At 40.9% G+C, this 12,305-nt stretch overlaps 1 protein-coding gene across 1 annotated transcript in view; it reads left to right on the top strand.

The window, feature by feature from the left end:
* The first annotated feature begins 11,301 nt into the window (after positions 1-11,301).
* The window catches only part of ZEB2 (zinc finger E-box binding homeobox 2), a 136,992-nt gene continuing 135,988 nt past the window's right edge, over positions 11,302-12,305 (top strand). Inside the window, exon 1 of the mRNA XM_053918635.2 lies at positions 11,302-11,394. Within this exon, the coding sequence (XP_053774610.1) occupies positions 11,392-11,394 (3 nt within the window). The 5' untranslated portion in view covers positions 11,302-11,391. The remainder of the gene's footprint in view (positions 11,395-12,305) is intronic.

Genomic DNA, 12,305 nt, shown 5'->3' with positions numbered 1-12,305 from the left:
ATTTGACAACAGAACTATTAAAAAGTATACATGTTGTTGGGACTTAACATTTATCAAAAATATTCTGGAAAATTGGTGATAACCTATATTTACATAGTCTTGCTATATTTAGTTAACACTAAGCACCCCTATGTTCACTGCAGTGTTATTTACAATCCCCAAGATATGGAAGCAGCCCAAGTGTCCATCAGTAGATGAGTGGATAAAACAACTATTGGATATTTACACAATGGAATACTATTCAGTCATTTAAAAAGAAGAAGAAATTTTACCCTTTGAGACAGTATGGATGGACCTGGAGAATATTATGGCAAGTGAAATAAGCCAGTCAAATACCCTATTATTTTAGTTACATATGGAATCTAAAGAACAAACTCAACTAGCACGCAAAAAGAGACAGACCCATAGATGGAGAGCAGCATGACAGCTAATAGGGGGGAGGGTTGGGGGTGGAGGGATTGAGCAAAAAGGAAAAAGCACTCATGGACATGGACAACAGAGTGGGGATTGCTGGGGGAGGGGGTATAAGGGGACCAAATGGTAATGGAAATAATACAATAAAGATTACACACCAAAAAAAACCCTAAGAATTTTATGACTTTATGGCAAAAGAAACAAAATTTAAAATGTTCAGTCTCTGTGTAACCCCTGTGGCCCCTATTCTTTTATTTGAAATAAACCAAATTAATTTTCCTATTTAGCTCCCAAACTACTCTCTTGGACAAGTTTGTTTATGGTTTTGTGTCTTTGTGTACTTAACCACAAATGACAAACTTATGGACAGAAAAGAAAAAAAAAAAACGATTCCTTCAGGTTGCTCTCCTCAAACCAAGGCATCCTTTAAGTATGCAAACATACATGACTTCTCTGGATGAGGGGCTATATCAGGACTAACCGGAATCACAGGACCCTGAATTCAATTTCTGCCTTCATGGCGGACCCATGCGACTCTGAACCAGTCCTTTCAAATCCTATTTCCTCATCTGTCACATAAGAATGATAGTATTTGCCCTTTACCAGCTTCACAGATATGTTTCCATATCTTAAACATACTTAGGACTTCTGAAATGAGTAGGATTATTTTGTTTTACTCATCAAAATCTTAATTTCCTGCTTTTCCCAATTGGGCATAATAATATCTCCAACCTTGAAAGTTTATTAGAAGGATCAGCTGAGGTAGCACATGTATGAAAGCTTTGAAATGTGGAAATGTTTTGCATGTGAAGGGTATTTCATTTTAATACTTTTGCAAATGCACATCTAAACGAAATGCAAGGTATTCAAAACTTTCAATAAGACATTTCCGAGTTTCGTGTATCCTATTAATATGAAGCATGGGAAGCCTGTAGCTTTCCTGTGTCTAAACATGTTATCAATGGAATGTGCACACACTTAGACCTCCTTTCCAGTGACGGAAGTCAGTTTGCACCATGACATTCACATTCGGCTCTAAAACAACTTGTTTTAGAGGACGCAGAAGAGCCGCCTCCGACTTCCAGAAGGAGATGACACATGAGCAGAATGAAAGAATGACCAGAGAAGTCAGACAACAAAGGGAGTAGAAAGAATATTCCTGATAGGGTCATAGCATAGGCAAAAGCCCTAACATTGGAGACAGCATGGTTTTTTCAGGGGAAAACAATCAATAGTACAAAAGCGGAATGTGCCATTTGAAGAGCAGTGGGACAGGAGGGTGAAGGAGAAACATGGGCCCTCCGTGGGCTTCACATTCTTTGCTGAAGAACCTATGGCTTAGCTCATTGGCACTGTGCTTCTCTCACAGTGGGTACTCCAACCCTGGGCACAGGCAGAATTAAAATGGCCCATCTTCATTCTGAACTTTACCCAAAACTATGGGAAAGGAACAAGTTTCAGTTGAAGTATTATTATTATAAAACGATATTTATAAATATTAAAACACCCATCCTTAGGGTTACCTGACTTTGCAAAGCACAGCCAGTGTGCAATGGAGGAACTGCTAATGGCTTTCGTGTTCAGCAGGGCCAGTCAGGTTTATGTTCTACAACAGATCAGTCGCTCACTCCAGTGGTGGTGGAGAGAATAGATACGAGGGAGGAGAGACTGGAAAATTGGAAAAGTCAGTTAGGAGGTGGCACCGTCTTCCAGGAAGAAGATGAAGGAGGGCAGCTGAAATAGGGTAGGGGTGTCGGTGTGCAGGATTTGAGGGACTGGAGCACGTCTGAGGAACCTGGGGAGGTAGATCATTAGCACTTGCTGAGTGATGGAATAAGGAGATTAAAAAAAAAGAAAAGAGTCAAAGGTCAACCCAGGGTTTAGGCTTGGAAGCCTGGACGGATGATGGTGCCCTTCAGCAAGCTGGAGAATATGGGAGAAAGCAAGAAGTTGGAAGAAGATTATGACTCCAACTTTGGATATGTATGTGTCTACATGCCCATTGAACTCCAGGTGAAGATGCTCAGTTATCCCAATAGTCTCTGATTCTCCTTGTAAAAAACCACAAGCATTTGCAAGGCAATCAGAATTAATGGAACATTTTGTTTTATCTTCTTTCCAACTTTCAGTAGCCATCTCTAGCGTTCATAGATTAACCACACTTGGTTCCTTCATTGTTTTCTCTGACACCTGCGACACCTGTGACACAGTAACTGCCTAGGCATGGTTTTCTGAAAGAGGCACCAACTTCTTAAAGTTCTGTATAGTTCCCCAGGTTTCTAACCTGTTTTATAGCAACAGCACATGTCACTGACATGATGGACTGCTTGTAAAGAAGTGACCTGGAAGAAAATTTATTATCATATCATCCACCAATCCCTTAGCCTCCTGAGTCCTTACTTCTGAACTTTATTTCACTTCCAACCACTTCTTCATCATTTCCTATCTAGCTCCCGTCCTCCCAGTTGTAATAAAACAGATACTGGTCTCAGGTGGGGAATAAGCGTCAGAAACAGATGAACTCATAAGACAAAAATCTTATGTCCCTATCCTCCTGTTTTCATGCAAATGTCCCTACTAATTAAATCAGGAAGAGAAAATGTAGCAAAAACATAGCCAAATGGTCTCAAAATTTCAAAAGAAGCTGTAAATATGGTCCTTTTAAGAAGATCAGGTTCTAACTAGAGTATGAGAAAGGGTAACAGTTGTCCTGATGAAGCAGTTTTTAAATTCTTCTCAGTGATTTGAAGAGAGATAACCGATGTATGTTGAAGAAGCTGGCAAGATTTTTAAATAGTTCGGACGCTACGGGGAGCATTTTTTTTTTTCCTTAAAGGAATGTACTCAGTAGTGTTGGCAAGATTTTATTTCAATGTGGCTGTGCTTATGTGAGGAAGTTATTTTGAATTACCCTAGTATAAATATGTATGACTTTATTTGTATTGAAAATTTCCTTTGCAAGTGAGTGGCGGACGGACTGTTGTAACTCTATTGGTTTGTAAGTAATTTAGGCATTTTCATTTTGGAAATAAAATATTATACCCAGAATTCAAAAATAATACCAGAATCTTGTTTGTGACCACAGGTGATTTTTGCATCTACATTAATAATGCCTTTTAACTCCTTTTTTCCCCCCATGTGGAACAAATGACATCTGTTGCCTTAAGCCTGGCAGCATTATTCACGCATGCATGGTTTCATTCATTCGGGACACATTATTCAGCACCTCTCATGCACCAAACTCCATGCTAGGCACTGGGCGTGCAGCAATAGTATTGAATTGTCCGACTTCATCACGTATTTCAGGAAAACACTGTTTCCTCCAGGCAATTTTCTACAGCCCCGTGGAAATTTCAAATCCTAGGGTCATATTTACTATTTAAAAGCTAAGCTTGTTGGAGGCTGTGAACAAGGCTATCTTTGAAAAATAGCATTTTTTTCTCTGAATAGAGGGCATCAAAAGAAAGGTAAGAAGAGGCGAGGACCTGGTAAAATAGGGCATGAGACTGAGGGAAGAAGAGAGAGGGAAGGGAATTGGAGAAAGCACTGTAAATAGGGCTCACACTTTTCATATACCTTTGGACAACCACTGACCAGTTTTCTACATGAAAATTAATCTGCTGGCAGGAAAATTATCTAGCCCATTGAAAGAGAAACAAAACAAAATTCCCCATCTTCTCTGTTTTCTTTCTTTGGGTGTTTTGTGGTGTTAGGAAGGTGAAGGCATCATTTACCCTAAATTACAATGTCACACTTGCCTTCAGAAGAAACTATACTTTTCCTAGTCCCCTCCATTTTCTCCGTATGATTTCTTTTTCAGAGAAAACCTCTTATTAAATTTTAATATACTTACTTAAAAATAAACCATAAAAAGATTCATTAGAGCCATTTAAAGGTAATGACAAATATATACACAGAATTCTGCATTTGCTCCTCTCTCTCTCTCTTTTTTTTTTTTTTTGCCATATGTAAACTGACACAGAAAAGAGGAATAAAACAGTTTGTATTAAATAATGTAATGGAAACATATATGATAAAAAGGAGGTTGTGCGGGTTTAAGTGTCCATGGTCCCTCCTGCTACCCTCATCTCTATCCTCATTCTTCTCTCAAGCCTTTGCAAGTGTGAAATAGATCAGTTTATACACCCTTACAGCTTTTTGATGAATGGCAGATTCCATAAACAACAACAAATATTTACTACTTAATAGGCACTATTCCAGGAGATTAAGAAAGACACATTGCTTCTCTTTGTCAAATAAATTACTATTTAGAGATCTTAATTGAAGCAATGATTAAAAACTTCCAAGTGATGGCTACAGTATCATAAAAAGCATTAATTTGCCCCATATTCAGAGTCCAGTGTGATTCTAAATGACATTCACAAGCATACAAGTTCTGCCCAGAAGGTATCCAGCCATGTAATATGAAAAATAGGTCCATTTATTGAAGAAGATAAAAGATACAAGACACATTGTACATAGGACAATGACGCCTCAGTCCCCTTCAAAGTAGTCAGGTTGGGACCTCACACAGTTCACCCAATCGCCATCAGCTGCCCTGTCGTATTTTCCTGAATCTCATTGAAGATCTGAAATCTCTTCCCTTTCAAAGGTGATCTTGGTTTTCGAAGAAGCCAGAAGTCACAGGGCACCAAATCTGTCCTGTAGGGGGGGCTGAGTCACCTGGGTGACTTGATGTCTCCTCAAAAAACTCTGCAGGAGGCATGATGCATGAGCAGGCATGTTGTCGTGATGAAGCTGCCAATCACCAACTGCCCATAACTGCGGCCTCCTGAATCATCCAGATAATTGCTGTGGAGGAATGTTCAAGCTGAATGCAAATTTTATGGAGATTCATTGCCCTATTCGCTCATTTTGAATGCAGTGGACACACAGTGCACATGCTCACTCAACGGCATCTACCGCCCCCACTGACTAGTACAGTGAAGCTGTCATTGTTCACACATGCGCATTCCAGTCCACTCTCCTTGGCTGCCAGATTACACTGATGTCACACAAACCATTCTTGTTATATTAACAATGCTGGACTTTTTCCAGACAGACTTCGTGTTTCACTTAACCCTGAACGTTTTCTTTAACCACACGAAAATCCTCCTCAATAGAAGCAAAAATTCAATAGAGATCATCCTTACTGAATAACAACAACAAATTACGATAAATATTTTTTCAGTATCCCCCATAAACACTAAGTGATAATAGGTAATAATATAGCTCAGGACCATGATGACTTCTTCAAACTAAAATTCCAAATACCTAGTAGATAGATCTATTAAGCTTTGAAAAAAAATGGGGTTTTAATTTTCCTTCTCCTTTTAAAATACCAAGTATTTTCTGTCCATCTTGTCTAGAAGGGTGCTAGCCATGTGCCAAGAACAATAGGTAAACCAGCTTCCCTCAACCCAGAAAAATTACCCCTTTGCCACAGGAGCCATACTTATGGTTCCACAATGGCCAGGGAAAAACCTAATAGGAACAGATTTTTTTGCATGTGTAGCAAAGTTAGTTCCAGAGAGAGAAAAAGAAGCCTGGTTTGCACTGTAGCAGAACCATTGGAACAATATGCTCCCTGTGTCCACAGCCCAGTCCTCCCCTGACACCCTCCTTTCTAGGGCATAGGGGAGAAAAGTCACATACGCAGTAGATCATGCCAGGGCCTGCTGACCCAACCCTGTTCCCAAATTTGCAGGCAGGAGGGTGAAGCAATGTCTTCACTACATACATATTCTTACATTTCTTTTCCTAAGTCCAAGCTTCGGCACTCAAGTGGGGAGTGAGAAGAAGATAATGCAGGCAAACTTTGTAAGTGCTAGTCCATCCCTTCTCCTCCAGCCCCAATTCCTTCGAGCCTCTGTAGTTTTTATAATATTTATTTTTAGAGAGAGAGAGTCAGGGAGTGAGAGAAACATCAGTGTGTGAGAGAAACATAGATTGGTTGGCTCTTGCACGCCCCCGACTGGGGACCTGGCCCACAACCCAGGCATGTGTCCTGACTGGGAATCCAACCAACAACCTTTTGGTTAGCAGGCCGTCACTCCATCCTCTGAGCTACACCAGAGTGGATCTTTGACACTTCTCGACCATGGTAAGCTGGCTACAAGAGTGCTTCCTCCTATGCCAAATTATGTAGAGAGAATTAGGTGGAAAGCTATTTTTTTCCTAACCCTTGTAAATGGAAGTGTGAAATATATAATCAAGTTGTAAAGTACATTTATTCATCTCAGGGGTTAGTGTCATGATGCTTAATATCATGAACACCCTGCCTTTTCTACTACAAACTGAGAAGTTCCATATTACCTTTCCAACATTGTTATCAGCACTAACTTTTAATGTTGCAAGAACCAGTTAAATAATTCCTAATAAAAATCATAAAATAATTAAATAAATAACAAGAAAATCACTAAAATAATAAACATCACCTAAAGCACATGTTACATCCACTCTGGTTTTCTATAATCTAACTTCTAACATTTGTAGGTTAATTCATGGGAAGGAATTCCTATTTATTGATATGACTACCTAGTACCAGGCATCTTACATATATTGTTGTATTTTTTCACCACAACCACCTTAAATCTAAAAACCGCTTTGCTCAGCCCTGACCAGTGTAGCTCAGTTAGTTGGATGTCGTCCTGCAAAGCAAAAGAAAGGTCACCGGTTGGGTTCCGGGTCAAGGCACATGACTAGGTTGCCTTTCATAGGAGAGGCAACTGATAGATGTTTCTCTCTCACATTAACATTGCTCTCCCTCTCTTTCTCCCTCCCTTCTCCTCCCTCTAAATAAATAAATAAATAAATACTCTTTTGCTCACTTTTAAATTGACGTTCACAAGGGTTTAATATTTTGTCTTCAATACACAATTAGTACTCATAAAACAGGGAGTCAAAGACAGTTCATCTAATGCCAAAACCTCTGTCTTTGCCACCATAATATGCTGAAGAATGTACAGAAGCTAGTTTCAAGTACACCGATGTCCTGTTCCCAGTCAACAACTGATCAAAGAAACTGTACAGAAAATAAAAACTAGTCTCAGGTATGCCCATATCAGCCTTCATCGCTGACTTGTCCTGTGCTTGGGCCCAACACGGGGCTGGGGAGAATTAGCAGGGACCTGCCTATGGAGCCTTTTCCTAGCGGAGGGTCCTGGAGAGAAAACTGAACTAGGAAACACACTTTATCTGGGAAGCCAGAGGCAAAAAAGCCAGAGAAAGCATTCAACCTGAGCCAATATTATAACTAAAAAAATGAGCCTACGTGTTAGGTCCAAAAGGCAAACTAAGCCACACATGGAAAAACAAGGACTAACTAAATCATCCAGGACGGTTGGGTGTGGGTTGCAGAGTGGGTGGGCAAAGAGGTGCAGGAGGATGTGTGTGAAAGGGGAGAGGATGTTGGATGTCCCATGTACATGGTGTTGGCCATGAAAGTGGACCTGGCACATTAAAGGCCACAGAAGAATCAGCCACCTGAATAGTAAGGAAAGTTATTGATTCTCTCTAGGGCACAATTAAAACTATCAGGCCTAGAGAAGCAGGGGTTTGTTGGTTTCTTTTGTTTTTCCTTAGCTATTATTATTTCGTAGTTGTGAATATCATGGAAAGGATCATTTTCTAGAGTAAGGTTTTTATATTTAAGTACCTGAAACAACTCTGAAAAAAATCTCAGTGCAAAATTAAGACTGAGTAGAGTACAAAGTTTAAAATTTGAACCCTTTAACAAAATAAGGACTACCAAATAAGACCACAAGGTAGCATGAAGTTATTCCCCGGTCTCTAGACAATCTGTATCACAGGTGGCAAACACAAGGCCGGAGGGCCAAATCTGGCCCTCCACCTTGTTTTATCCAGCCTGGCACCTTGTTTCTACCTGGTGGCAGCGCCAAGCTCTCGCTTAACTGTTAAGGAGTAGTTGCGTTTATACAGTCCTAACATCACATTCGGCCCTTTGAAGGCAACCATGAGGCTGGTGTGGCCCCCAGTGAAAATGAGTTTGACACCCCTGCCGTAGGTGCAAAAAATTTCTGATCCCATTTCCCTTTAAAAAGGTACAGGTCACTCCATGCCCATAGGCTGCCCAAATGGCCCTTTTGATAGTTTTGACTGCCGAGGAGCATGGAATGGATCCTTTGAGAAAGAAAACAAGTAAGGTTGTCAGTGTTTTGAGGAGTCTTAAGGAACACAACAGAAATCCATCTGTATTGAGATTGAATATCTCAATAGTTTTTTACCCTAGATTTGCATTGAAGCTTTTGTGTCCCCCCCCCCCCCCAAAAAAAATCTGGATTTGTAGATGTTTAAGAGACTCAAAACTTTCATTTTCCATTTAATAAATTGATTTTCTCCCCCACTATAGGTACTTGGAATTAGCTCAGACCCCAGGATGACTACGATTCCAACGGGAAATGCTCAGTTCATTATGAATGCTCTAACAGCAAATAGTGCTTTGACAGCCAAGCTCCTGGTCTCCAAATTTGTAAATTTGCCCTTTTTTCCCCTCACAAGTCTTACTCAAGACCACTTCTCAGCTTTTGCACATTTAACCCTTACACTCAAAGACATTGTGTTACTAAAGAACATGAGAATCTTTAAGTTCATACATTTGTACTAAAAGTAGTCTGATATTTATAACCAAACTATGACCATATTGAATATAATAAATTAACTGCTGAACTAAGTGAATAAATACACACTGTACTTATTCTCATGCCTGTGGCTACGCATCCTTCAAACAGGTCTGAAGAATCATAAACCAGCCATAAAGCCTATGATGCTTTTTATTTTACTTCTTCACTTAATGACACAGCACTCATTTCTCAATAGAAAAATTATGAATAATACTAGAAGCTAAATAGTTGTTTTTAGCAGTCAAAAAATAATTATACTGTCTTTAATTGATCTGTATGTCCCATATTATTTTTTTCAAACTTTCATTACAGTAATAAAGCTACACTATAATGCAGTTTCAAGTATTACTTCATTTAATTCTGTATAAAACCCTAAGGAATAGCTACTATCAGTATGCCCACATTGTAGATACGGAAACAAACTCAGAGAAAGTTGCCTGTGATCACAAAGGTAGTAATCTGCAGGGCTACTATTCAAAATAGATACTTTGGACTTCAACAGACACAGGGGTATAATAATATCAGGGATGTGCTTGCTTAATAATTTTAAAATAACTAAATCAGCCCACATATCAATAAATTAAAAACTTAAAAATTTTCTTAAGTACCAGGTCTGAAATCTGTCTTTTGCCTCAGGTTTTGTTTTGTTTTTTTACTTTTTGGCATGTATAAATTGACATAACCAAAAAGTTCAGTGACCAAATCCCGGTAAGAAAATATGTTGCCCAATTCACGTACATCTCTGTACTTAGAGGAGAGTGACTTGATTTAACAATAGGGTATTGTTTTTCTTAATTAACTGTAGTTCTGTCACACGTTTGTGTGTGATTTCTATGTGTAAGCGGTTTACAAATTAAGTTTTATGGGTATCTAGAAAGAATAGTTCAAATCAATAAATAAACTTTTACAAGTGTTGAAGAGAAAGCTTACATTTAAATGTTACTTTGTTTCTTCGTCCTAAGAGAATGCACATTTTTTCAAAAACAGTTAAAATCAAGCATTAGATATGCAAATATGTGTTCAGATCAGAGATACCAAAATTATTCAAATGATTAATTATTCATCATAAAATGCCAATTAATAATTATGAAGCATAAAAGGCATCTTTTGAATGCAACTTTATTTTTCTTGGCCTGAAAAGGGCTTCATGTACATGTTCAACTGATTTCTAGCACATTTTACAAATTCAACAAAATAAACAAATTGGAATGAAGTGCAAACTCTGAATTTTAAGAGAACAAATGTGCCCCAAATGAATGAAAGACAAACGAAAAACAAAACAAAAAATGTAGCCACATTAATGACATAGGCAGCCTGTGCTCACTAACTTGCTAGGTAATGAGGCAACCTGGCCATGGAAACAACTGAACAACTCAAGTTGTGTGTCTGCGTAGCATGTACAGAAAGCATGACATGATGTTCCGCTCTGAGTAGACTGAGCTCTGTTAGGGCTGGGGAGGCGCTTTGGGAAATGTCTTACACTTTCCAGATAGTCGTTAAAGGAAAAAGCACATTTTAAGTTCTTTTAAAGTAACTATTGTAATCTTTAGTCTGTTAAGCACTGCTAAAATATCACTATTAATGAGAAATTTTCTCACATTGCCTTGATTCTTAAAATTTTCTCTATTCAAAGTCTTATTCATTTTTTAGGAAGATTGTATTTTTTAAAAGTCAGTTTGAGCTGATATGATAATTCAGAATAAGAAGCAATTATGACTACTGAGATATTGATTTATACATTTATTATTATTATTATTATTATTTTTACTTTTCACTGACACCTGGTGAACTTGTTCTCTGATGACCCAGGGAGTTATTTTAGTCAGGGTGTCCCTGACCTCCTGCTGGTAGATTAATTACATATTTAACATTGTGTTTTCAAAACGAAGTGATAAATCTGGACACATAAAGGAGGCAGAAAAAGAGAGCGAGGACGGAGAGAGGCTGTTAAGAAACACAAGAGATTGCAAAAGGGAGAGATCAAATAGAAAGCAAAGAGAATGTAGGAAATGCAATTGGGAAAGAATTTAAAGAAAATCGGGATAAGGGGCAGGAAGGGCTGAGAAGGAGAGCCAGAGGGAGGTAGGGAAGGCAGGATCTGTGGTTTTCAATTCCCTGGCGAGGCTGCTGGCGTCCGCGCCCTAAACGCCACAGCCTTCCAACTGGAGGCGAAAGCCACCTCCTCGGGCCTGCGTCGCCTCCAACTCAGTCCAAGTTTTCTGGTGACTCCTACAGGGCCCCTTCCCGTCACCACCGTCCCCCCCACGACACCCCTCCTCCGTTTAGCGAGACTGACAGTCGCGTGGAGGAGGCTTTTCCAGGCACAGCCTTTCTCATGGTAATCAGCCCCCCGCATCACCTCCCCGCCGCGGCCGCTCCCGCAACGCGCGCCGCGCTCGGACCCCGGGGACCGGAAACGGGCGGCGGGCGGGGAGCTGGCGAGCGGGCCGGGTCAGCTGACCGGGCGGCGGGGCGGGGGGCGCGGGGCTCCCGGGCGGGGACGGGGCCGGCGGGCCGGCGGGCCGGCAGGCGGGGGCGGGCGCGACCCCTTCCCCCCGCCTCCCCCGCGTGCTCCCCCGCCCGCGCCGCGGGGCCTTACCCGGAGATCAAATGGAGGGACCGAAGCTGGGGGCGCGGGGGGACTGAGCGCGCCGAGAATTTGGGGCCACAAGCAGCCCTGTTTTGCGTCAATAAATTAAGACGCTTATTTGAGTCCTGAAGTTTGCTGGTTCCTGTCAGTGGAGGAGACGTTGGCTGGCAAAAGCACTGAAGCCGAGATTCAGCCTTAACTTGAAAAAATTAAAATTAAATAAAATAAAATTAAATTAAATGAACACTTCAGCTGGCCGCCCTGCTGGGGCCAGGTGACGTGCGAGATTCCACAGCCCGCGGGCCTCGCAGCAGGGATGTTAGGGACGGTCTGAGGTTGTCCGGTCCTGTTTTGATTTTGTTTGAAAGGGCTTCTCAGAGAGATGCTCCTGATTTCCACCCCCCCCCCCCCCCCCCGCCCCATGCTAGGCTTAACTCCGAAAGGATTGGATTGCGAGTTTGCACGTGAGAAAACCGTTTGGCTTGGCTTGGACCCCTGCCGCCCCCAACCCCCTCCACCACTCCCAATCCAGGGGACCCCTTATCACCCTTTGCTTGCAACTAAGAAGTTGCTCATCTCCTGCGTAACAACATAGGGTCAAAATGATTCCTCCAGATGAAAGATCAATTCTGTTTCAAAACGAGAATAAATTCCTTTTT

Source organism: Desmodus rotundus, chromosome 2, assembly GCF_022682495.2.
Source record: "Desmodus rotundus isolate HL8 chromosome 2, HLdesRot8A.1, whole genome shotgun sequence".
Taxonomy (NCBI): Eukaryota; Metazoa; Chordata; class Mammalia; order Chiroptera; family Phyllostomidae; genus Desmodus; species Desmodus rotundus.
This window is presented reverse-complemented; position numbering and strand designations above follow the sequence as displayed.